The sequence below is a fragment of the Saccharomyces cerevisiae genome, chromosome VIII (assembly GCF_000146045.2).
Source record: "Saccharomyces cerevisiae S288C chromosome VIII, complete sequence".
Lineage (NCBI taxonomy): Eukaryota > Fungi > Ascomycota > Saccharomycetes > Saccharomycetales > Saccharomycetaceae > Saccharomyces > Saccharomyces cerevisiae.
Window position 1 is genome coordinate 151441 of NC_001140.6, and position 25488 is coordinate 176928.

The 25488-nt window shown below is 39.4% G+C and overlaps 11 protein-coding genes across 11 annotated transcripts, besides 1 other annotated feature; 5 read left to right on the forward strand and 6 right to left on the reverse strand.

Moving 5' to 3' along the window:
* Positions 1 to 225: 225 nt before the first annotated feature.
* Positions 226 to 6012, forward strand: MYO1 (myosin 1; the record flags this gene model as incomplete). Its single annotated transcript, NM_001179153.1, has 1 exon — positions 226 to 6012. One exon carries the CDS (start codon positions 226 to 228, stop codon positions 6010 to 6012), a length of 5787 nt encoding a protein of 1928 aa, NP_011888.1.
* A 291-nt stretch (positions 6013 to 6303) lies between these two features.
* MAS2 (mitochondrial-processing protease subunit alpha) lies at positions 6304 to 7752 on the reverse strand (the record flags this gene model as incomplete). Its single annotated transcript, NM_001179154.1, has 1 exon — positions 6304 to 7752. One exon carries the CDS (start codon positions 7750 to 7752, stop codon positions 6304 to 6306), a length of 1449 nt encoding a protein of 482 aa, NP_011889.1.
* A 245-nt stretch (positions 7753 to 7997) lies between these two features.
* Positions 7998 to 9071, forward strand: THR1 (homoserine kinase; the record flags this gene model as incomplete). The annotated part of the gene is made up of 1 exon (NM_001179155.1): positions 7998 to 9071. One exon carries the CDS (start codon positions 7998 to 8000, stop codon positions 9069 to 9071), a length of 1074 nt encoding a protein of 357 aa, NP_011890.1.
* A 332-nt stretch (positions 9072 to 9403) lies between these two features.
* Positions 9404 to 10045, forward strand: VMA16 (H(+)-transporting V0 sector ATPase subunit c''; the record flags this gene model as incomplete). The annotated part of the gene is made up of 1 exon (NM_001179156.1): positions 9404 to 10045. One exon carries the CDS (start codon positions 9404 to 9406, stop codon positions 10043 to 10045), a length of 642 nt encoding a protein of 213 aa, NP_011891.1.
* A 244-nt stretch (positions 10046 to 10289) lies between these two features.
* RPN1 (proteasome regulatory particle base subunit RPN1) lies at positions 10290 to 13271 on the reverse strand (the record flags this gene model as incomplete). The annotated part of the gene is made up of 1 exon (NM_001179157.1): positions 10290 to 13271. One exon carries the CDS (start codon positions 13269 to 13271, stop codon positions 10290 to 10292), a length of 2982 nt encoding a protein of 993 aa, NP_011892.1.
* Positions 13272 to 13537: 266 nt separating this feature from the next.
* DAP2 (dipeptidyl aminopeptidase) lies at positions 13538 to 15994 on the reverse strand (the record flags this gene model as incomplete). The annotated part of the gene is made up of 1 exon (NM_001179158.1): positions 13538 to 15994. The coding sequence occupies one exon, from the start codon at positions 15992 to 15994 to the stop codon at positions 13538 to 13540; it is 2457 nt and encodes an 818-aa protein (NP_011893.1).
* A 242-nt stretch (positions 15995 to 16236) lies between these two features.
* On the reverse strand, positions 16237 to 17121 carry YHI9 (Yhi9p; the record flags this gene model as incomplete). Its single annotated transcript, NM_001179159.1, has 1 exon — positions 16237 to 17121. The coding sequence occupies one exon, from the start codon at positions 17119 to 17121 to the stop codon at positions 16237 to 16239; it is 885 nt and encodes a 294-aa protein (NP_011894.1).
* Positions 17109 to 17283: an origin of replication (ARS809; Autonomously Replicating Sequence).
* A 166-nt stretch (positions 17284 to 17449) lies between these two features.
* Positions 17450 to 18904, reverse strand: SLT2 (mitogen-activated serine/threonine-protein kinase SLT2; the record flags this gene model as incomplete). The annotated part of the gene is made up of 1 exon (NM_001179160.1): positions 17450 to 18904. The coding sequence occupies one exon, from the start codon at positions 18902 to 18904 to the stop codon at positions 17450 to 17452; it is 1455 nt and encodes a 484-aa protein (NP_011895.1).
* A 454-nt stretch (positions 18905 to 19358) lies between these two features.
* Positions 19359 to 21530, reverse strand: RRM3 (DNA helicase; the record flags this gene model as incomplete). Its single annotated transcript, NM_001179161.1, has 1 exon — positions 19359 to 21530. The coding sequence occupies one exon, from the start codon at positions 21528 to 21530 to the stop codon at positions 19359 to 19361; it is 2172 nt and encodes a 723-aa protein (NP_011896.1).
* A 373-nt stretch (positions 21531 to 21903) lies between these two features.
* On the forward strand, positions 21904 to 23649 carry ERC1 (Erc1p; the record flags this gene model as incomplete). The annotated part of the gene is made up of 1 exon (NM_001179162.1): positions 21904 to 23649. The coding sequence occupies one exon, from the start codon at positions 21904 to 21906 to the stop codon at positions 23647 to 23649; it is 1746 nt and encodes a 581-aa protein (NP_011897.1).
* Positions 23650 to 24107: 458 nt separating this feature from the next.
* YHR033W (putative glutamate 5-kinase) lies at positions 24108 to 25379 on the forward strand (the record flags this gene model as incomplete). The annotated part of the gene is made up of 1 exon (NM_001179163.1): positions 24108 to 25379. The coding sequence occupies one exon, from the start codon at positions 24108 to 24110 to the stop codon at positions 25377 to 25379; it is 1272 nt and encodes a 423-aa protein (NP_011898.1).
* Between the last annotated feature and the right edge of the window lie 109 nt (positions 25380 to 25488).

The window sequence follows — 25488 nt, forward strand, 5'->3', positions numbered from 1 at the left end:
CTTGGAATTTGGAATATTTCGAGATTTCATCATTTAGCCCAAAAGGGTAATTGCGTAAACATTTGTAATTTCTTGGTGTATTTGTTTTGATTGTTCATTGTTTATGACCAGCTACTTTATTCATACTCTTCCACACTACTTTTTTTTTCTTGATTACATCTCGAATCCTGCGAACTTCGTGGTTAGAAGATCATAACAAAGTTAGACAGGACAACAACAGCAATAATGACCGGCGGGCAGTCTTGCAGTTCTAATATGATCGTCTGGATACCAGATGAGAAAGAAGTTTTCGTAAAAGGGGAGCTGATGAGTACCGATATCAACAAGAATAAATTTACAGGCCAAGAAGAACAAATAGGAATTGTCCACCCGTTGGATTCCACAGAGGTTTCTAATCTAGTGCAGGTACGAATATCCGATGTATTTCCAGTTAACCCATCGACTTTTGACAAAGTAGAGAATATGTCTGAGTTAACCCATTTGAATGAGCCGTCTGTGCTTTATAACCTAGAAAAGAGGTACGATTGTGATCTAATATACACCTATTCCGGCTTATTTTTAGTGGCGATTAACCCTTATCACAATTTGAATTTATATTCTGAAGACCATATAAACTTGTACCACAACAAGCATAACAGGTTATCAAAGAGCAGATTGGATGAAAACTCCCATGAAAAACTGCCGCCGCATATATTTGCAATTGCAGAAGAAGCCTATGAGAATCTTTTATCTGAAGGAAAAGATCAATCTATTTTAGTCACTGGTGAATCCGGTGCGGGCAAGACAGAAAATACGAAAAAGATTCTACAATATCTAGCATCTATAACTTCTGGCTCTCCTTCCAATATAGCTCCTGTTAGTGGTAGTTCTATTGTAGAAAGCTTCGAAATGAAAATTCTACAAAGTAACCCTATCTTAGAGTCTTTTGGTAATGCACAGACTGTACGAAATAACAACTCTTCAAGATTCGGTAAATTCATAAAGATAGAATTTAATGAACATGGTATGATCAATGGTGCGCATATCGAGTGGTACCTTTTAGAGAAATCAAGAATTGTTCATCAAAATTCGAAAGAAAGAAATTATCATATATTTTACCAACTATTATCCGGTTTAGACGATTCTGAGTTGAAAAATCTACGCCTTAAATCTAGGAACGTAAAAGATTACAAAATTTTATCCAATTCTAACCAGGATATTATACCAGGAATCAACGACGTAGAGAATTTTAAAGAACTGCTCTCGGCATTGAATATTATTGGGTTTTCAAAAGATCAAATAAGATGGATATTTCAAGTAGTGGCAATTATTTTATTAATCGGTAACATTGAGTTCGTATCAGACAGAGCAGAACAAGCATCTTTCAAAAATGATGTTAGCGCAATTTGTAGCAATTTAGGCGTGGACGAAAAAGATTTCCAAACTGCCATATTAAGGCCTAGATCAAAAGCCGGAAAAGAGTGGGTTTCACAGTCCAAAAACTCTCAACAAGCTAAGTTCATCTTGAATGCCTTATCAAGAAATCTTTATGAGCGGTTGTTCGGATATATTGTGGATATGATTAATAAAAACTTGGACCATGGGAGTGCAACTTTGAATTACATTGGATTGTTGGATATTGCTGGTTTTGAAATATTCGAAAATAATTCCTTTGAACAATTATGCATCAACTATACAAATGAAAAATTACAGCAGTTCTTTAATAACCATATGTTTGTTTTAGAACAGAGCGAATATTTAAAGGAAAACATTCAATGGGATTATATAGATTACGGAAAAGATTTGCAACTGACGATTGATTTGATCGAAAGCAAGGGGCCACCGACCGGTGTACTACCGTTGTTGGATGAGGAAGCCGTTTTGCCCAAATCCACTGATGAGTCATTCTACTCTAAACTGATCTCAACTTGGGACCAAAACTCTTCAAAGTTTAAACGTTCAAGATTAAAAAATGGGTTCATTTTGAAACACTATGCTGGGGATGTGGAATACACTGTGGAAGGCTGGTTATCCAAAAACAAAGATCCTTTAAACGATAATCTCTTGTCTTTGTTGTCTTCTTCACAAAACGATATCATTTCAAAACTGTTCCAGCCAGAGGGCGAAAAATCTTCTAGTGCTGGTGTGGAAGCCAACATCTCCAACCAAGAAGTTAAGAAATCAGCTAGGACAAGTACCTTCAAGACTACATCATCACGCCATAGAGAACAGCAGATAACATTACTAAATCAACTAGCTTCTACCCACCCACATTTTGTTCGTTGTATAATTCCAAACAACGTGAAAAAAGTGAAAACATTTAACAGAAGGTTAATCTTAGATCAATTACGTTGTAATGGTGTGCTAGAGGGTATTAGACTTGCCAGAGAAGGTTACCCAAATAGGATAGCATTCCAAGAATTTTTCCAGCGGTATAGGATCTTGTATCCTGAAAATTCAACCACCACGACTTTCAGTTCTAAATTAAAAGCCAGTACCAAACAAAACTGTGAGTTTCTTCTAACGTCTTTGCAACTGGATACAAAAGTTTATAAAATTGGTAATACTAAACTGTTTTTCAAAGCTGGAGTATTGGCAGATTTGGAAAAACAAAAAGATGTTAAGCTGAATAATATTATGATTAAACTAACAGCAACTATACGAGGTTACACAGTAAGAAAAGAAATAACGTACCATCTACAAAAATTAAAGAAAACAAGGGTGATTGGTAATACCTTCAGATTATACAATAGACTGGTGAAGGAAGATCCTTGGTTTAATTTATTTATCAGGATCAAGCCACTTTTAACATCATCCAATGACATGACCAGAACCAAAAAATTCAACGAGCAAATTAATAAACTGAAGAACGACCTTCAAGAAATGGAATCTAAGAAGAAGTTTTTGGAAGAAAAGAACCAAAAAACTGTCAATGAGTTGGAAAATACGCAGGACTTGCTAAATCAGGAGAAAGAGAATTTAAGAAAAAATGAGAGCTTATTAAATAGAGTTAAAACCAGCTCAGAAACATTACAAAAACAATTCGATGACCTTGTTTCTGAAAAGGATGAAATTAGCAGGGAAAAACTAGAAGTTGCGCAAAATCTTGAAGAAGCTCATCAAAAAATCCAAGGCCTTCAAGAAACTATTAGAGAACGGGAGGCGACCTTAGAGAAATTACACTCAAAAAATAACGAACTAATAAAGCAAATATCAGACTTGAACTGTGACATTTCTAAGGAACAGAGCTCCCAGTCTTTAATCAAAGAATCTAAATTGAAGCTAGAAAACGAAATAAAGAGATTAAAAGATGTCATAAACTCGAAGGAGGAAGAAATAAAATCGTTCAACGATAAGTTAAGTTCCTCAGAAGAAGATCTTGACATAAAATTGGTCACTTTAGAGAAAAATTGTAACATTGCGATGTCAAGACTACAATCCCTTGTAACAGAAAATTCAGATTTGCGTTCGAAAAATGAGAATTTCAAGAAAGAAAAGGCAGCACTGAATAACCAGTTGAAAAATAAGGAAAGTGAACTGTTAAAGATGAAAGAAAAAATAGATAATCACAAAAAAGAGCTTGCTACTTTTTCCAAGCAAAGAGATGACGCAGTTAGCGAACATGGTAAAATTACTGCTGAACTAAAAGAGACAAGAATCCAACTTACCGAGTATAAATCTAACTATCAAAAGATTAAAGAAGAATATTCCAACTTCCAAAGAGAAACGAAGGAACAGGAGCAAAAGAAAAGAAATAGCCTGGTTGAGTCTCTGAACGATAGTAAAATTAAAGAATTGGAAGCTCGGTTGTCACAGGAAATATCCTTAAATCAATACTTAAACAAAAGAATATCAGGAAATTCTGTAGAAACGAATATTTCGTCTACTAGACGTTCCACATCGTATTCAGATGATCCACTTGACAAAGAAGATATAATAAAAAAATACTATGACCTTCAATTAGCGTTTACTGAAATAACTAGGAATCTAGAGAATGAAATTGAAGAGAAGAAGAACTTAATTTCTAGATTGAGATTCACTGAAACAAGACTAGCATCTTCGTCTTTTGAGGACCAAAAGATTAAGGCACAAATGAAGAAATTAAAAAAATTGATCCAGGATATGGACCCTAGTATTCCTTTGGACAGTATTCTAAATGAGCCGCTAGATAACTGCCCTGACAAAGAGTCTGATATTAACAAATTAATGCTTGAGGTCGATTATTTAAAAAGACAATTGGATATCGAAACAAGAGCTCACTACGATGCAGAAAATGCCATATCTGCTTTACACAGTAAATTTAGAAAGATCCAAGGGGAAAGCTCCCTGTCATCTTCTGATATTTACAAACTGAAGTTCGAAGCCAGTGAAGAAAGAGTCAAATCCTTGGAAGACAAGCTAAAAACCATGCCTTTACGTGATCGAACAAATTTACCTGTCGGAGATATTATAAAGAACCGTGATAGCATTTCAAAATATGAAGAAGAAATTCGCTATTATAAACTTGAAAACTACAAGCTCCAAGAAATATTAAATGAATCAAATGGAAAATTGAGCCAACTCACTCTTGACTTGAGGCAATCAAAATCCAAAGAAGCCCTACTTAGTGAACAATTAGACAGATTACAGAAAGACCTTGAATCTACGGAACGCCAAAAAGAACTACTATCATCCACAATAAAACAGCAGAAACAGCAATTTGAAAACTGCATGGACGATCTGCAAGGGAATGAACTGCGGCTAAGAGAACATATTCATGCACTAAAACAAGCTGAAGAGGACGTAAAGAATATGGCGTCTATCATTGAAAAATTGAAAACTCAAAATAAGCAAAAGGAAAAGTTAATCTGGGAGCGCGAAATGGAAAGAAATGACTCAGATATGCAATTACAGGAAACTCTGCTGGAGTTGAAGAGAGTCCAAGATGTAAAGAAAATCCTGAGTGATGATTTGGCCCATTTAAAGGAGCGATTGAGCGCTGTAGAAGATAGATCCCAATATACGGATGAGATTAATAGATTAAAGGAAGAATTGAACTGCTCTTTAAAAGCTGAAACAAACTTAAAAAAAGAATTTGCAACCCTTAAGTACAAACTGGAAACTTCGACTAATGATTCTGAAGCAAAAATCTCCGATCTGCTGAAGCAGCTCGATCATTATACAAAAGTGGTGGAAATGTTGAACAACGAAAAAGATGCTATTTCTCTTGCAGAAAAAGAACTTTATCAGAAATACGAGGCACTCAATACTGAATGCGAGTCTCTTAAAGGAAAGATAGTGTCTTTGACTAAAATCAAGCAGGAACTGGAATCTGACTTAAATCAAAAGACTGATGCGCTACAGATATCAAACGCAGCACTCTCAAGTTCCACACAAAAGAATAAAGAGATTACTGAAAAAATCAAATATCTGGAGGAAACACTACAACTGCAAATGGAACAAAATTCAAGGAATGGGGAGTTGGTTAAGACATTACAGGCCAGCTGCAATGGATATAAAGATAAGTTTGATGATGAGAAGCAGAAGAATATTGATTTATATGAAGAAAATCAAACTTTACAAAAGCTCAACACCGACTTACAGCTTCAACTAAAAAATTTGCATGAAAGATTATCAGACACTACTGAAAAAAACGCATGGTTATCAAAGATTCATGAATTGGAAAATATGGTAAGCCTAGAAACGGACTTGAAATATGAAGAAATGAAAAAGAACAAGAGTTTGGAGAGAGCAGTGGAAGAGTTACAAACTAAGAACTCCCAACAAACAGATGTAATAGAACTAGCGAATAAAAATAGAAGCGAATTTGAGGAAGCTACTTTGAAATATGAGGCTCAAATCTCTGACTTAGAAAAGTACATTTCTCAACAAGAGCTTGAGATGAAAAAATCCATTAGAGATAATTCTTCTTACCGCGACAAAGTGCAGGAAATGGCCCAAGAAATTGAATTCTGGAAAAGCCGTTATGAATCTACCATGATAGGCTCGAAAAATATTGATAGTAACAATGCACAGAGTAAAATTTTCAGTTAACGAACTTTTTTTTAAAAATTTGGAAGACTTTATATCCTTTATTTAAAAAAATAATGATGAGATGTTTTGTATATACAGAATGAGAATATGCATTATTAACAGAAAAAGACGACACGAGCGTTATATACTAAGTGGCATGAACTCTTTCACCCCGTATCCTTCGATAGTAGTCTTAAAGGTGGTACATAAAATAAAGAAAATAACCGATTCAATAGATAAGCAGCGGAAATAAAGTCTTTTTCCTATCTTGAAATCTCCAAAATAAAAGTAATAAAGTACTGCTAAAGTTGTTCAAAACCAACCCTTCTTCTTGGGACTATCGTTTTTGGAGGAGGAGCTGTTACCCAATCCATATGCCTTCAGTACATTTTCCACATCTCCAAAGGATCCTCTGTCTCCTTGCATTACAACAGTAGCTCTACCCTTACCATTGCCAGCATTATTTACATTTCCCGTAAATATCATTTCGGCAACACGTGAGATATCATCTGGCTTCAAATCTTCGATCTTACTTATCATTTCGTTGACTGGGATTTTGCGACCATGCATGAGAACTTGTCTGCCCATATCTTCCAATTCTACCAGTTTAGACTCTAGGTTCATTAGTAGTGAAGACTTCAACTGATTCTTGGCCCTGGAGACTTCGTCTTCAGTTAACCTCAAATCCTTATTAGCAAATGTATTATACATTTGCTGTGCAATTACCTCAACCGCTTGAGGAGCTGCCTGCGGTATACAAGATAATGAAATACCGAAAATACCAGAATCCGAATAAGAATGGTTGAACGCAACACAATTTTCAACAAAGTAATACTGGTTCAAAACGTGGGTATACAAACGAGAATACATCCCCTTTCCTGGCCCACCAGCACTGAAAGAACCACCACCTCCAAGTAAAGTTTGTAATGTTGCTAAAGCATAAATGTCTGGATGATCTATAGGGAGACCTTCAAATCCGATCTGGATGTGGAATAATTCTGGTAAATTCCCAAACACTGGTGCTGGTGGAATACAACTTTCCCCGCCCGTATATTGGGCAACTTTTTTGGTGATCGGAGGGTGTGTAGATTGCCAGTCACCGAGATACTTTTCTGTAAGCTCTAATGCCTTTTCGTGAGGAACACCAACAAATGCCGCAACAGTATTTTCTGGGGTGTAGAATTTATTTCTGTAGTCCAATAAGTAGTATTTAGAAATAGAAGGAATGAGCTCTCTAGGGCAGATTAAAGGGGACCCCAAAGTTTCTCCGGAGTATGCTGCTGTGTGCAACAGCTCAGGTAATACCAATTCTGGCTTCATCCAAACTTCATCGATTTCATACTCTGCCGACAGCTTCTGTTCTTGCAGTTCTTGCTCAGTAATCTTAGGGAACCTCACAGTTTCTGACATTAATTGAAGCATTTTACCCACATCCTGGTTGAACACAGAAGCCTGATACATCAAATTTTCTCTAGACGAGGTACACTGGTAATTCCCACCCAGTAACTCCAACGTCTCTGCCATTGCTCGGCCCTCGACGTGTTCGGTTGATTTGAATGCTAGTCTATCCAAGATATGTGTACAACCCTTCAAATTCCTACCTTCAAACCGTGATCCTGCGTCGATGTATAGGCCTAAGGCACTAAAGTGTCCAGGAGTATTTGATGTCGCCACTTTCAGTCCATTCGCTAGTGACGAAAGCTTAAAATTATCGGTTCTAGCGATGTTAGAGTACAACCTCTGAACGCCGTTCCTTAGCATCTTTTGTTATTAATCAGCTCTCTGCTTTGCATTAATTTGACCACCTGCCCTGAAACACCTTTCTTCTAGTCCACCTGTGTAGGCTTTTTCACCTGAATTGTTCATTCTCGATACGCCCTCACGCCGGATGAAAAATTTGTGCAAGAGTCATCATCTCGAAAAGATATGGTGATAAAAACAAGTGTACTTCTAACCTGCCTAATGGTTATAACAGTAGCATAAAGTAGATATACGGACTACAGAAAATGGTTCGTGCCTTCAAAATTAAAGTTCCAGCTTCTTCCGCCAATATCGGCCCTGGTTATGATGTTCTTGGTGTCGGTCTTTCTCTATTCTTGGAGTTAGATGTCACCATCGACTCCAGCCAAGCTCAGGAAACAAACGACGATCCCAACAACTGCAAGCTGTCTTACACTAAAGAAAGTGAAGGCTATTCTACGGTCCCATTGCGTTCTGATGCTAACCTGATTACCAGGACTGCGTTATATGTGTTGCGTTGCAACAATATTAGAAACTTCCCCTCCGGAACCAAAGTTCACGTCTCCAACCCAATCCCACTTGGCCGTGGATTGGGTTCCTCTGGTGCAGCAGTTGTGGCAGGTGTTATTTTAGGTAACGAAGTGGCCCAATTGGGTTTCTCTAAGCAACGTATGTTGGACTACTGTTTGATGATTGAACGTCATCCAGACAACATAACCGCTGCTATGATGGGAGGCTTTTGCGGTTCATTCCTAAGGGACTTGACCCCACAAGAGGTGGAAAGACGTGAGATTCCATTGGCTGAGGTGCTTCCAGAACCTTCTGGTGGTGAAGATACCGGTCTGGTTCCCCCATTACCTCCCACCGATATCGGTAGACATGTCAAATACCAATGGAACCCCGCCATTAAATGTATTGCGATCATCCCACAGTTCGAGTTGTCCACCGCCGACTCCAGAGGCGTTCTTCCAAAAGCCTACCCAACCCAGGACTTGGTTTTCAATCTACAAAGATTGGCCGTCTTGACCACAGCTTTGACCATGGACCCACCTAATGCCGACTTAATCTACCCTGCTATGCAAGATCGTGTCCACCAACCTTATAGAAAGACATTGATCCCAGGTCTCACGGAAATCTTATCATGTGTCACCCCATCCACATACCCTGGCCTATTGGGTATCTGCTTGTCAGGTGCAGGCCCAACTATCTTGGCTTTGGCCACTGAGAATTTCGAAGAAATCTCTCAAGAAATTATCAACAGGTTCGCCAAAAACGGCATCAAGTGCTCCTGGAAACTACTGGAGCCTGCCTACGATGGTGCTAGCGTCGAACAGCAATGAAATGTCCTTTACCCCTAGTATACTGTGTTAAATACTATTGTAGACCATATACATACTGTAATTGACCGTTAACGGTTATTATGCTGAGTCTTCTTCCGTTACCCGTCTTTTCTATCTATTTCGAAAATAAAAAATAAGTGAAAAGAACGAAATTTCACAACCATTAACAATACAGATAATGAATCGAAGTTGTTTTCAGTCTCAATTCAAAAGACTCATAGCCAAGGCCAGTTGATTGATTTAGCCACAAGTATCATTCAACGTAATATCCACAGGTGTTTTTTTTCTCACCGGAAGGCGAATAAAATACAGGAGCTAGAGCGTGTAAGATAATGAACAAGGAATCTAAAGATGATGATATGTCCTTGGGGAAGTTTTCCTTCTCCCACTTCCTATATTACTTGGTGCTAATAGTAGTAATAGTGTACGGTTTGTACAAGCTTTTCACTGGACATGGATCCGACATTAATTTCGGGAAGTTCTTGTTAAGGACATCCCCTTATATGTGGGCCAATCTTGGTATTGCCCTTTGTGTAGGCTTAAGTGTCGTGGGGGCAGCATGGGGTATTTTCATTACTGGTTCATCCATGATTGGTGCCGGTGTGCGTGCTCCAAGGATTACCACCAAGAATTTAATTTCCATTATTTTCTGTGAAGTGGTTGCCATTTACGGTCTGATTATTGCCATTGTCTTTTCTTCGAAATTGACTGTGGCTACTGCTGAGAACATGTACTCGAAATCAAACCTGTACACTGGTTATTCTCTTTTCTGGGCAGGTATCACTGTCGGTGCTTCCAATTTGATTTGTGGTATCGCTGTCGGTATCACCGGTGCGACTGCTGCCATTTCCGATGCTGCTGATTCCGCATTGTTTGTTAAAATTTTGGTCATTGAAATTTTCGGGTCCATTTTAGGTTTATTAGGTTTGATTGTTGGTTTATTGATGGCCGGTAAAGCTTCTGAATTTCAGTAAGCGCTCAAACCAGGCTTTTCTTTTCCGTTTTTACGAGCTAGATAAGCGCATCCATATTTACTAATAGATATAATGAGATATCTGAGATACATGTGTATGTATATATGCACGTTTTCTTTTATTATCTAAAAATCATATTATATTAAGTAAGAGAAAAAAATGTACAACTATATAAATATATATTTATTTAAAATGGTTTTGAATTTTTCCTATTCTGGTTGATATTGCCCAAAAGCTATTCAGTTTACTCCTCTTCACGATAGTCAGGGTTCTTCTTTAAAATTACTACGCCCTCAATATGGCTTGTGTAACTAATATATTCATCAGTTTCTAGTTCTGCTCTTTCGCCATGATTTAGTAAAACAGGAGTGGATTGCGTAATCCAGCCAGTAATCTTTTTTGGTCTGCCTGCTTGGCCGACAGTTTCCACTGCTTGACCAACGCGCACATTAACCTTTATTGGCTCTCCCTCATCGTTTAATGCTAGAATAAACTTTGGCCTTATACCGGCATTCAACATGTAGAACAATTGATGATGCTTCAACATGAAACTTGGCGATACTAAACCAACTGCGGTAGTTAATATTGATGCTAATGTCACCTTATTCAAAACATGTGCATCATTGAACACATCCATTGTCATAGTACCTTTACCAAGATGCAATAACCCTTGTGCTAATCTGGTGATAAACAAAGCGTCTTGTTCACGTGAATAATAACTTGCCAACTGTCTTAATAGTTGAGCTAACCTTGCATTGTTAGTACCAGCACCACATAGACCCATAGCGAAAATTGAATTCATTGAAACTTCTAAATCGGCGTCATGTGAAAAACGAGTTAAGGTATCGAACACCTTCATTTGTGGATCAGAAACGGAAACAATACCCATCGCTAAAGGAACCATACGACGGATGTGTTCATTACCATAATGCATTAAATGACCAAAATGACGTAAAGACATTTCCTTGCCAATATCTTCACCAAGGGCAATCAAAGCAATACCCAAAACTGCATAAGCAAGTTCATCGACTATGCCTGCTTCTTTTTCTTCCTCCTCATCATCATTTTTCCCGTCCGTAGTAGCATCCTTATCGGAAGATTTTCCCTTCTTTTCTTCGGATTTTATCTCTTCACCTTCTAAACTCTCACCATTCTTCTTCTCTGTTATTTCTGCTTTAACTTCAACTTCCTCTCCTTCGGCATCAACCTCCATTTCGTCCACTTCGATCTCAGCTTCCTCGTTCTTGGTAGGTTCATTCACTTGCTCACCCAAAAAGTCACTTATGCTATTAGTCTGTCCTTCGGCAGTTTCTTCTTCATCTGCATCTTCTTCACCTTTTACGTTTTTAGGGGTCAAACGATGTAACAAATCTTGAATTAACAAAACATCACCCGTACCAGTATAAGCACATGAACCAACTAATACTTCAATAGCTGATGTCATTGGATGTTCAATAGCACTAATAGTTTCTAAAACATCATCCACCTGTTCACCTTGGCCCATGTATAGAATACCTAAAGCAAGTGCCAAAAACCTTACCCAGTCGGTCTTCAACTCGATGGCTGTACGCTCTAAAAAGTTGTCCATGATAGAAGTTGTAATGTCACCATTACAAGTACCAACGAAAACATGAGCCAAAGCTAAGGAAGCCATAGCTGCAGTTTCAATAGGCAAGTCAGTGGATGCGGCAATTGGTAATAACAAACCCAACACTTCGTCATTCTTGCTACCAGCAAATGCAATACCCAGGCCAAGAATAGCTGCTGAACTAATTTTAGTGTCTGGGTTAGTAACATAATCTTGCAAAAGTAACAAAGCTGGTTCAACTTCACCATCATGCACACCGGAAGCGGAAATACCAATACCTAATAATGCACCAGCTTTAACTTCTGGCTCATCAACGTAGAGATACTTATCCAGTTGTTGCAAACCATCGAGATTCCACTGGTATATAGATCCAATACTAGCTACCGCGGAAGTCATACCGTCACCTTTGGTTTTATATACCCAATTATCATTATCCACAATTAATTTATCGTTACAATAACCTAAGTTTAAGAACCCGTTGACAAATGACGAAGCTAGATTTTGTTGAGCAGAATCTAGGCCGGCGCTTGAGAACACAGATTTAGAGTTATCCAAATGGCTCTTATAAATGTCTTCTGGGACTTTTGGCCCAGTTAGATTCAATTCTTTAGCAAGATATAAAAAGTGTTCAGACAATTTACCATTTCCAATTATATCCTGAACACCTTCATACTCAAACGATGTCTTTTGTGCGGCTAAAATATATGCTAATTGTTTATGCATCACTGGATCGCTAGTAGCATCGAAAACGGATCTGATCATATCCTCTTCCCCTAGTCTAACTGCCAAAGCAATTGCATCTGTAAGTTCGTTCTGAGATAGATAAATAGAATATGCGGTTTTTAAAAAGGCAACGTCTTCAGGAGGTGGCAAAAGTGGAACACATGCAACCATATATTGACAAACTCTTTGGAAGGTATTCTCATCGACAAATTGAGGTAGCTTGTCAATAGATTCAATTTCCAAAAGCAAATCTACCGCGTCTTCTTCACCGTTGTGTTTCAAAAAGTATGGGACAATGTCTAAACATAGACGAAGAGTATCTTCCTTGGAAAATTCGAACCCGGAAGTAGCCGCAGATCCATCGCTTTTAGATCCATCAGATGATGTTTCATCTTCAGCATCTTTTTCCACTTGATCATTATATACTTCACCGATCTCCAAAGCTAAATGACGGATGTACTCATGTCCCCACCCTTCAAAATCAGAAACGTCGGAGAGTAATCTATATCTCAATGAATCGTGTTTACCATTTTCAGAGTATGTCATGGCTAAAATGGACAAGACATCCGCTAAAGAGGATTTCAAGTTTGGATCTGTCCATTTGTCGTAGATAGAACATAGGTCTGGATATGTCGGACGAAGGAATTTCAAAGGTTTGGGAACGGCGGTCATAGAACTCGTAGAATTTTTGATCGATTCCTTTAAGGCATTCAAAGACGCTTCATATAAAGATGAATCGTCTTCTTTCAGCCTTTCAACCAATAGCTCTAAATCTGTTTTAAGCTTTGCATCTTCTTCGGATAGCTGCTCCTCTTCCTCCTTTTTTTTATCCTTCTTATTTGGTGTCTGCTTTTCAGGACTTATCTGCGATTGTTCATCAATAGTCTGTTGTTTCTTATCACTTTCGTCTACCATTTTCTTGCAATTGTCTTCCAAATTTATACGAATCGCACCTTATGTAGACCAATGGGCAAGTTTGTTAGTGAAGAATTATAGATTTGACCAAATTTGCTTAATTACTTATACCCTTTGCCAAATTTCGTGCTCGCCTTTTGCCACCGTAAAACACATCATCTTCTACGAACATTAATCTGTTATATTACCAATTTTATATATACATAGTATGTAAATATGAAAATGTTTTATGAATGTCTCTATGAGATGAGCTGTAAATAGTCAACTCATTTGACAAATTGCCCATCGAAAGCACGCTTTGCCCAATCCAATAGCTTGTCAAAAACGATTACATTCGCATTATGGTATCTTATACTATGATCTGAGTCAGGAAAGACGTGGACGTCATAATTTTCCACACCATTTAGATCCAAAAGGTCCAGAAACTTTAGGGAATTTTGAAAGTGAACGTTATCATCTCCTGTTCCGTGCATCAACAAAAATCTATTTGCTTGTGCCAAAGCAGTGACATTATGAACGCTTGATTCTACGTATCCATCAAAGTTTTCTTGAGGAGTATGCATGTACCTCTCAGTATAAACAGAATCGTAAAATCTCCAGTCGGTTACTGGCGCAACTGACATCCCGTATTTGAAATGTCTTCCGCCATCTTTCTCCAAAGTTTTTAGTGTCAGGTACCCCCCGTATGACCAACCAAATAAGGAAATCTTTTGCGGATCAACAAAAGTTAAAGAACCATATAAGGAAGCCGCAGATATTTGGTCGCGGGCCTCGTAATCACCGAGCCTATCGCGAACAAGGGATCTAAAGTCTTGACCTTTGAAGCCAGTACCACGACCGTCAACAACAACTACAATTGCGTTTAATTGTGAAGCTACCACTTCATTAAATCCTACGGAAAACGTTTTGACAACTTGTTGAGAATTCGGTCCCCCATATGCAAAGAAAAATACAGGATAGTGGTCACTTAACGTTTCATCGAAATCATTTGGTAGGATTTCATACGAGTTCACTAGTATATCCTTTCCAAATTCGTCCTTTCCTAGGTTCAATTCCCTGAATGATTTTCTGGGTACCGCATAATCTTCTAAAATTTTGGTAAGTACTTCGTTCTTTTCCAAATGGTATAGTGATTTGCCTAAAACATTACCTTTGTCGCATTTTTCTGCTTTACGAGAATGGAAGTCCACAATTTTTTGATATGGAACTTTTGGTCCTTTATAGGTGAGTAAACCAAACCTTCTACCAGAAGAAAAGGACACATCATAGACACCATCCTCAGAAGTATCAGTAACTTCAATAATTTCATTTGGTGACCGTAAATCTATGTAGTAAACGTGGCGTTCGGTTGAACTCTTTCGTGTAGAAATGAAGTAAAGACGATTTTCCATTGAATCAAAGGCAAGTGGGCCATTCACCACTTCCCATTTCCCCTCTGTCAATGTTTTATAGTGTGAACTATTACTATTTTCGAAATAAGCCAAATGATTGTAACCACCAATCGGAAGAATATCAACATAACCATTATGAGGCCTATCAAATGTTTCATTTGCCGGAATAAACAGAGTATTATGAGTAATCTCCCACCATCCTCCGTTAGAACTTTCGTTCCTTACCACGTTTGAAGTCTTTGCAATTGTATCTATCAAAAACACAGTCAATATGTCCGAGGATCGATCGGTAGTTTTAACTAAAACGTTTCCATTTCCTACCCATGTAACTTCAGTAATTAACAGACTTCCATCTTTTTTATTTCCACTTATTCTTGGATGGAACGATGTTCCATCTTTCATACTGTAAACCCATAGCTCTGCATGAGGATTTGGCGTGCCACTTTTTGGATACTTGATACTGCGCATTTCGGGGTATATATCCTTTTCATCTTGGACATAATATGGAATGATAAACTCACCAACTTCTGATTCATCAATTTTCAAGAATGCCAGGTAATCACCAGTTGGTGACCACCACGCAGCCTTGTCGTCTTCAAAAACTTCTTCCTCGTAAACCCAATCTGGCTTACCGTTAAAAAGAAAGGAGCTTCCGTCGTTGGTCACAGCCCGTATGGTCTTTTTGGAAATAGCAGAATAAATATATATATTGTTATCTTGGACGTATGCAATATCATTAGAATTAGGGGACCATATTGCTAGAGCCACCTCGTTTCCAATCTCCTCAAAGGACGAGCTACTCTTATCGTAGACAAAATAAGAACCAAACGTTGAGTGTCTCCAATTTTGTACGCTATTTGTTCTAATTAATAACCGCTTCAGGTCGGGAGACGCAGTTATTGACTCCACAGTGAGGTTTTGACCGTTATGAATGAAAGTTTTTCCCTCTAATAAAACGCTATTATATGAGTCATCGTAGACAGATTTAACAACGTAACTATCGTTCATAAATGTAACATAAAGACCTAGATCGTTGCTTTCAATTTTATTGTCACTAATCCATTGCAGCTCGTGATATTTGGGTTGAAATGTATTGTTTCTTACAACAGAAAACGACACCTTTAATTTCCCATCATTGGTGTAATTAGAGTTGGGTTCTTGATAATCTGGTGTGTTTGAATGGTGAGGTATACTTTTTAGCAACAAAACAGTGCCCCATATCAGGAGTACAAGGATTATTCCGACCCTTATGAGCTTATCTAACAAATGCTTCTTTTTTGTATCGAAAAGTTCATCAGGAATGCGCTCAACTTCTTCTTCGCCACCTTCCATGAGTAATTTGGCTTATTGGTATGTTGCAAAAATACTCTCTGAAAGAATACTTCGAATTTCGGCACTTCTTATGTACACTTTGATGGAAGCTTTCTTGATAAGGAATTCTCCGTCTATTTCCTTCAATACCGCCTCCGGCGGTATTGAAGGAGAAAAATTTGGGCGGGAGCATATTATTGTAATTAATATATACATATATATATATATATATACATCAACCTTACAACTATGCGTTTAGAATCCTAAACTTTGATCTTACCATCAATAACGGTAGTGGCATGACCTGCTATATAGTAGGAAGTGCTATTATCAGCTTCTTTCTTAATTGAAGCTAACATTAGGCCATTTCTTTTTAACCTTCCACCCTCAGAAATGGTAATATCCGTGGTTTTCTCAAACTTATAAACTTCTTGCAAATATCTTGCAAGGGCTACAGAACCACTACCACAAACAGGATCTTCATAAACGTTTATCACCGGAGCAAACGCCCTCATTTCGTAGGAGTTTTTGATGGCGGCTTCCTTTTTAGGGCCCGCTAGGATAATTCCCACATGGTCATTCTGTTTTGTCTGGTGTGCAAGCATAGCAAAATTTGGGTTTGCATTGAAGCAAGTTTCTGCATCTTCTACTAGCGCCACGATCCACTCTGGCCCAGTATGTAAAAGAGCAGGAGGCTTTATGAATTTCAAACCAATCGCTTTTTCATAATCAGCAATCATCTCACTCGATATACTTTCGTAATCAGCCATCGGAGCTTTGAAGCTAATTAGTCCCTCATTAATTGTTATTGGAACAGCGCCTATTTTACATTCCTGGACGAGAGAAGTCGCAGTGGTGTTTTTGGTGAACTCAAGGAAAGCCTTACATGAACCAATGGTTGGGTGACCAGCAAATGGCAATTCACTTCTTGGAGTAAAGATCCTCAACTTGTAATCATACTTTTTATCAGATGGTTTAAATAAAAACGTTGTTTCTGATAAGTTTGTCCAGTTGGCAATTGCCTGCAATTCTTCTTGACTGACTTCATTTTCATCAATTTCCAAGAAGTTTATTACTGCTACTGGATTTCCCATAAAGGGCTTCTCAGTGAATACATCAACTTGTTTGAAAGGTACCATTAAAGTCATATTCTAAGCGCTTGGTTTTTTTTATCTTATCTTCCTTGTGTCATATTTAGACATTTAGTTTAGTATTCTAGGTGCTTAAATAATGAATATTGTCTATAGATGACTAATCATAAATGAACGAAAAGAAAGAATTCAAGAGGCGATAACAAACTTCCGCGGAGTACGATTAAGATAAGCGTCGGAGGAGGAATTTGATATACGAGCTACAACAAGAGCACGTATATATATATATATTTGTATACGTTCATATACATCATATATACACATTGTCTGTAAGCTTACATCTATGGTGATTCTATACTTCCCCGGTTACTTATAGTTTTTTGTCCTAAAAATATTTTCTATCTAATCCAAACTCCAGCTCTTTTTCAAGGTCTAGAAGCGTGCCGTTATCATTCTGAGGCGGAATATCTGCGGTATTTCCAGTGGCAGGTCTCATCTCCATCATACTCTCTTGAGGTCGAGGTGGGAAATCTGCATCATGCCTTGGCAAATTTTGGGAGTGAATACCAAATGATTCTTGTTGTGGCGCAACAGAATTAGACGTGGCCATCTGTTTTGGATAATTTTCTTCACTCGCTGCGGCGTTGCCATTATCCACATCTGAAGGCTGCTGTTGCTGTTGCTGTTGCTGTTGCTGCTGCTGTTGCTGCTGCTGTAATTGTAATTGCCTTTGCTCTTCTAATAGCGGTTGTCTCACAAACAGCCTGAAATCTTGCACTTCTTGTATAACCATTTGTTTTAAGTCCTCCATATCATTAACCGATTCAAAACTAAATTCGAATTTTTCACTACACACAGGTTCGTCAGCTGGATCATGCCATATAGACAAGTAAGGATGCTCCAGGGCCTCATCCACGGTAATTCTCTTTTGAGGGTCAAACGCGAGCATTTGCTCCAATAAGTCTAATGCTTGTGAATTGGCATTTGGGTATAAATTGACAAAAGGTACTTTTGGAATGAAACCTAATTGATGTATGTAGTCCTGAACATTTTTAGAACCAATCCTTCTTAAAGTTTCGTCTGGGGGTGTCCCTAAAACTTGTAATATTTGATTCAATTGATTAACGTAATCCTTTCCTTTGAAGATTGGCTTTCCACCAAGAAACTCCGCTAAAATACAGCCAGCTGACCATACGTCAATCGCCTTGGTATATCCTTGGTAACTCAACATTATTTCCGGAGCTCTATACCATCTAGTGGCCACGTACTCCGTCAAAAATTGACTGTTTTCGACAGGATTCTCCGAATAACCTCTAGCTAACCCAAAATCACAGATTTTCAATTGACAATCTGCATTGACAAGCAAATTGCCGGGCTTCAAATCACGATGCAAGACATCTGCAGAATGAATATACTTTAAACCACATAATATTTGGTATGTGAAACTTTGATAGTGAGCATCCGTCAAAGGTTGACCGGATTTGATGATTTGGTGCATATCACATTCCATAAGTTCCTCATAAAGATATAGTCCATTGATAGACCCGTCTGGATAAAAAACAATATCCATATCATAAAGACATGTAATATTTTTGTGGCCTCTGAAATGTCTCAAAAGCTTTAGCTCACGTAGGGATCTTTTACATAGTAAGGTCTTCGAAAAAACGTTTGTCACTTTCTTGATGGCAACTGTGGTATCTTCGGCAGCTTCTGCAAACCGCGCTGAACACACTATGCCGTATGCTCCATGCCCTATTTCTTTGATAAGTTGAAACCTCTTATCTACACTGAAATCTTGATTGAAGACCTTGAAAGTATGCCTCTCTATCTTATCAGCCATCTCCCAGAATTGTTATACACGCCCTTCAATTATTTCTACTATTTTGATAGCTTCAATAAGAAAATCTGTGGCCTAGATTTGCTGACTGAATGCACAGTTCGTCTAATATATATATATATCTGGCAGACCAGGGTCTTCAATTAAATCTAAATATTTGTGTAGGATCTGATTTCCCTCACTTTTTTTTTCGATATATTCCTGGCTAGATCTCCTTTTTCAGTTTCTATTTTTAACACTGAAACTTTCCATTCTGCCAACATTTCGCAGTCTTCTATAAAAAAAAAAAAAGATAATATAAAAATCGCCGCATACGTAGGCTTAGCTAAATAGATGGCTTCTAGATGAATATTTCGGGATTCTGTTAAATTATACAGATAGGCTCACAAGTATTCGAACCTGTATAGAACAAGAAAAGAAAACTTCAACTAGAGTATATGCATTTATTCGTTGCAAGTCATTTCAAAGTTTCTAAACGTTTATAGAAATCTTTTACTCTTTCATTGGTGCGAATCTTTCCTGGATCAAAGTTTAGGACCTGTAAGGTGTCCATAGTTACCGCTCTTGACAGTGCAACATAAACTTGGCCGGCTTCGAAAATTCTCCTCAAGTCGACCTTTAGTCTTTGAATAGTTTGACCCTGTGCCTTATGAATGGACAGTGCCCAGCATAGCATTAATGGAATCTGAGTTCTTTCTAACCCGACATTTTCTCTGGGAATATCAATGGGAAAGCGCTCTGGGACCATGAGCTCATGTATGTACTTGTTTTTACCCACTGTCCACCTCACATAGGGGAATTTTTCCTTATGCGGAGAGATCTTAACTGCATAGTTTATCAAGATTTTCAAACGTTCCAATCTAGCTAATGGCCTGGCATTCAAATCTTGACGAAACTCCTTTGATTCCTTTAACAAGGGATTACCAATGACCCGACTCACTAATCTCATGTCCATGACAACTTCGTCATCCACAATCTTGTAAATTTCCTTCATTTTCACCACCAGCGATTCTGTAACAAAAAACAAAACTTTTCCCAATGATCCATTAACTAATTCTACATCAGGCTTATTTTTCAACATCATTACCTGTGCATCTTCCTTCAATGCGACAACTTTTTCCACCATTAATGAAGAATCTAGTATCGCTTGGTATCTCTCGGGCGCGTTATCTACAGCTTTAAACTCATATAAATCACCAGGTAGAGACTGTAATTTCTTTACGTTGGATAGTTCAACTTCTCTTCTTGTGGCATACAGTTCTGTAGGAGCAATTCCATCGGCATAGTCTATATCCCTATTTAGGTTCCTTATTGTTTTAGCAATGTCGACAGTCAGCTCTCCGTATCTTATGGCATTTAGAATATCAATTAGTTTGTTATCCTGTTGTCTGAAAACCTTTGTCAGTAAAATCGTTTTTTGAATGCACCGTTTCCACATTTCACTTTCAAAACAAAATTTCACAACGTTATGCTCGTCCTTCTTAGCAACTGGTGGTAGTTGAAAAAAATCGCCTGTCAGGACCAATTGAATACCACCAAAGGGATCGTCGTTCTTCCGAATTCTCCTTGCGATTTGCTCTAATTTATCCAACAGATTACCATCGACCATAGAAATTTCATCAATTATCAAAACTTTTGTATACCTCCATGCGGCCAATAAGTCCTTTTGTGATTGTATTTTTTTCACCAATTGGTCGATAGTTTTGTTCCCGATTCCTATACCAGACCACTTATGCAATGTGGAACCACCAATAGTCACTGCCGCTAGCCCAGTTGAGGCGGTAATTGCAATTGATTCTTTCCCATACAAAGAGCTCAATTGTCTTATGATCGTTTGCAAAATGACCGACTTACCTGTACCCGCACTACCGGTGTAAAAGACATTTGTTCTTTTTTTGACGATTAAATTAACCACTCTCTCTTGCTCCATTGTAAGTACCACTGGCGAAGACGCACTTCGGTGGTTCATTGAGTCCATATTTGATACTGTCTTTCTTAGCAGTGGTTTTATTTTCTTTGGTACTGTGAGCTTTAAACCTTGAAACTCCATAGAAGGTTTAGACCTCTTGGCTGGTCTTTCTGAATCAGTAGAAAGTTTCATGCTAGAATCTTCAATATTAATTGTACTAGTGAACGATAATTGTCTAGAATTGGATTTCACGCTAGTAACCTCTCGCAAAGTCTCATCCTCATCAAAATGGTATGTTTTCTGAGTCGTGGACGCAGAGGCAGTCTTATGAAGAGAGCTGGTCATCGACAGCGATCTGCTAGACTTTTTATAGCTATTGAGTCTCGGCACATCTACCAATTTTTTGAATTCTGCGTCGGGATCATCATCTCCAAACGAACCTTGACTCTGCGAGAATAAGGAAGACGAATTATTCCGTATTAATCTTGGCCTAGGAGGTGCTGTTATATTACGGTTACCTTCGTCACCGCTTTCCAAATCAATTATTGTCGTGCTGTTTTTTGAAGCAGCAGCAGATTTTTTGCCGCAACCCATAAAGAACGAAGACAACGTTTGTTGCCTGTATGCGTGAGAGCCAGATGCCGAAGCAGCAGGTGTGCTACCATTTGAGGATCTTTTAGACCATTGCTTCTTGTTACCGGAGGCATGCGACCTGAACATCGGGATGTCTTATAAGAACAAATCTCTCGACTTTTGAGCTTGTTCTCCTCTGCTTATTGTTCGAGATGATGTTTATTTACATATTCTTTGACGTAATAATATCGGAATAATGCATGCGCATTCGGGTTAGCCCCGTTATAGGGAAAATGAAAAAAAAAAAAATAATAAAAAAAAAAAAGACTAAAAAAATAGAAGAGCACGGCAACTTAAAAAGAAAAAAAAAATTTATGATAACTACAAAATAGTAAAGAACCCTGGCAAAAGAAATAAATCCGGTAAGGGAAGATAGACCGGCTTAAAAAGTACTTTTTCAGATTTGTCAAGGGTCTGTGTTAGCGGTGAAGAAGATAGAAGAAGAAGACGAAAGAAGACTATGTCTAAACAATTTAGTCATACCACCAACGACAGAAGATCATCGATTATCTACTCCACCAGTGTCGGGAAGGCAGGGCTTTTCACGCCTGCAGACTACATCCCACAGGAGTCAGAAGAAAACTTAATTGAGGGCGAAGAGCAAGAGGGTAGTGAAGAAGAACCTTCCTATACCGGCAATGACGATGAGACGGAGAGGGAAGGTGAATACCATTCGTTGTTAGATGCCAACAATTCGCGGACATTGCAACAAGAAGCGTGGCAACAAGGTTATGACTCTCACGACCGTAAGCGGTTGCTTGACGAAGAACGGGACCTGCTAATAGACAACAAACTGCTCTCTCAACACGGCAACGGTGGGGGAGATATAGAAAGTCACGGACATGGCCAAGCAATTGGACCGGACGAGGAAGAAAGACCAGCTGAGATTGCAAATACGTGGGAGAGCGCGATCGAGAGTGGTCAGAAAATCAGCACAACTTTTAAGAGAGAAACGCAAGTGATCACGATGAATGCGTTGCCGCTAATCTTCACCTTTATCTTGCAAAATTCGTTGTCACTAGCATCTATTTTCTCCGTCTCACATTTAGGGACGAAAGAGCTAGGTGGTGTTACACTCGGTTCTATGACTGCTAACATCACGGGTCTTGCTGCTATTCAAGGTCTGTGTACATGTCTGGACACACTGTGTGCGCAGGCATACGGTGCCAAAAACTACCACTTGGTGGGTGTGCTAGTGCAGAGATGTGCTGTGATCACCATCTTGGCGTTCTTGCCAATGATGTATGTTTGGTTTGTTTGGTCGGAAAAGATCCTAGCACTAATGATTCCGGAGAGAGAACTATGCGCGCTAGCGGCTAACTATCTACGTGTAACCGCATTCGGTGTGCCAGGATTCATCCTTTTTGAATGTGGTAAGAGGTTCCTACAATGTCAAGGTATATTCCATGCATCCACAATCGTGCTCTTTGTGTGCGCACCCTTGAACGCATTGATGAACTACTTACTTGTTTGGAATGACAAGATTGGGATTGGGTACCTTGGTGCGCCATTATCGGTTGTGATCAACTACTGGTTGATGACGCTCGGATTACTAATATACGCAATGACCACCAAGCACAAGGAGAGACCACTCAAATGCTGGAATGGTATCATCCCTAAGGAACAAGCATTTAAGAACTGGCGTAAGATGATTAACCTAGCTATTCCCGGCGTGGTGATGGTGGAGGCAGAGTTCCTCGGCTTTGAAGTGTTGACAATTTTCGCTTCCCATCTGGGCACCGATGCCTTGGGCGCTCAGTCGATTGTGGCTACGATTGCGTCTCTTGCATACCAAGTGCCTTTCTCTATCTCCGTTTCTACCAGTACACGTGTAGCCAATTTTATCGGCGCGTCGCTATACGACAGCTGCATGATCACGTGCCGCGTGTCCTTATTGTTGTCCTTTGTGTGCTCCTCAATGAACATGTTCGTTATCTGCCGTTATAAGGAACAAATCGCAAGTCTATTTTCTACTGAGAGCGCTGTAGTGAAGATGGTCGTGGACACACTACCTCTTCTTGCGTTCATGCAATTATTCGATGCCTTTAATGCGTCCACCGCCGGATGCCTACGTGGTCAAGGGAGACAAAAAAATAGGTGGGTACATCAACCTAGTCGCATTCTACTGCCTAGGTGTGCCCATGGCATATGTGTTAGCATTCCTGTATCATCTGGGTGTAGGCGGCTTATGGTTGGGTATAACTAGCGCGTTGGTAATGATGAGTGTGTGTCAAGGATACGCCGTTTTTCATGGTGATAGACGCCGTATTCTCGGAGCGGCACGCAAGCGCAATGCTGAGACCCATACATCATGAAACTCCTTCAGGGTCGAATGACGTATAGGGGAGATGCACACCCCCACCCCCGCATCACACCCAGTCTTCTAGCCAATTATGTTGGTAATTTTAAGGGTTTCGCCATGTGGCATGCCACCGGCAAAATAATACACGTGCCCGTACGGCACCAAACGGGCATGCATTTTTGCATTTGAAAAAGTTTGCTGCCCTTCATGTGCTTTTATGTATGCATACACATACACATTCGTGCATACATTCATTTATATATATATAGAGTGTGCATCGTGCATATGATTATTCATTACCACTTTTTTTGTTTTTGATTTTGTTCGTCAAAAGGAAGAGAAAAGGCATATCGAAGGGTGTAATGACAAAAGCTTATACTATCGTTATCAAGCTGGGCAGTTCGTCGCTCGTCGACGAGAGCACAAAAGAGCCAAAGTTGTCCATCATGACGTTAATCGTCGAGACCGTGACGAATCTTAAGCGCATGGGCCACAAAGTGATCATCGTATCCAGCGGCGGCATTGCCGTTGGTTTGGACGCTCTCAACATTCCGCACAAGCCTAAGCAGTTGTCTGAAGTGCAAGCGATTGCCGCTGTCGGACAAGGCCGTCTCATCGCGCGCTGGAACATGCTGTTTTCCCAGTATGGCGAGCAAACAGCGCAGATCCTGCTCACGCGTAACGATATACTGCGTTGGAACCAGTACAATAACGCACGCAATACAATCAACGAACTGCTGGCCATGGGTGTCATCCCTATAGTCAACGAAAACGATACGCTATCCATTAGCGAGATCGAGTTCGGCGATAACGACACGCTTTCTGCCATTACCGCTGCTCTTGTAGGGGCGGATTTCCTGTTCTTGCTCACAGATGTGGACTGCCTATATACAGACAATCCGCGCACTAATCCGGATGCTCGTCCTATTGTTCTCGTGCCAGAGCTATCAGAGGGCCTTCCGGGCGTCAACACTTCCAGTGGTTCAGGCTCCGAGGTTGGCACGGGCGGAATGCGCACCAAACTCATAGCCGCCGACCTCGCCTCTAATGCCGGTATCGAGACTATTGTGATGAAGAGCGACCGTCCAGAGTACGTCCCGAAGATCGTTGACTACATTCAGCATCACTTCCGCCCTCCGCGCCATATCGGAAACGGCACACAGCAGCAGTTTCTCGATCTTCAGGATACGGAGCTCGAACAGTTGCGTCGCTACGATGTTCCCATGCACACCAAGTTCTTAGCTAATGACAACAAACACAAGCTTAAGAACAGGGAATTTTGGATTCTGCACGGGCTCATTACCAAGGGCGCCATTATCATCGACGAGAACAGCTATGATAAACTTTTGTCAAAGGATATGGCTAGTCTGACTCCAAACGCCGTGATCGAAGTCCGAGACAACTTCCACGAACTTGAATGCGTTGATCTCAAAATAGGCCAGCGGTTACCCAATGGCGAATTGGATATCTCGAAGCCGATTCAGTCTGTTGGATGCGTCCGCTCCAATTATACGAGTCTGGAGCTTGCGAAGATCAAGGGCTTACCCAGTGAGAAGATTCACGATGTTTTGGGCTACAGTGTGAGTGAATACGTAGCACATAGAGAAAACATCGCTTTCCCTCCGCAATTTTGAGAATATTCCCTTTTTTTTACCGGATTAAAAAAAAAAAAAAAAATTCTGTTATAGATGCACATCATATCTCTCTCCTTTTTCCCGCTTTTATATATTCGTTCGTATTAGT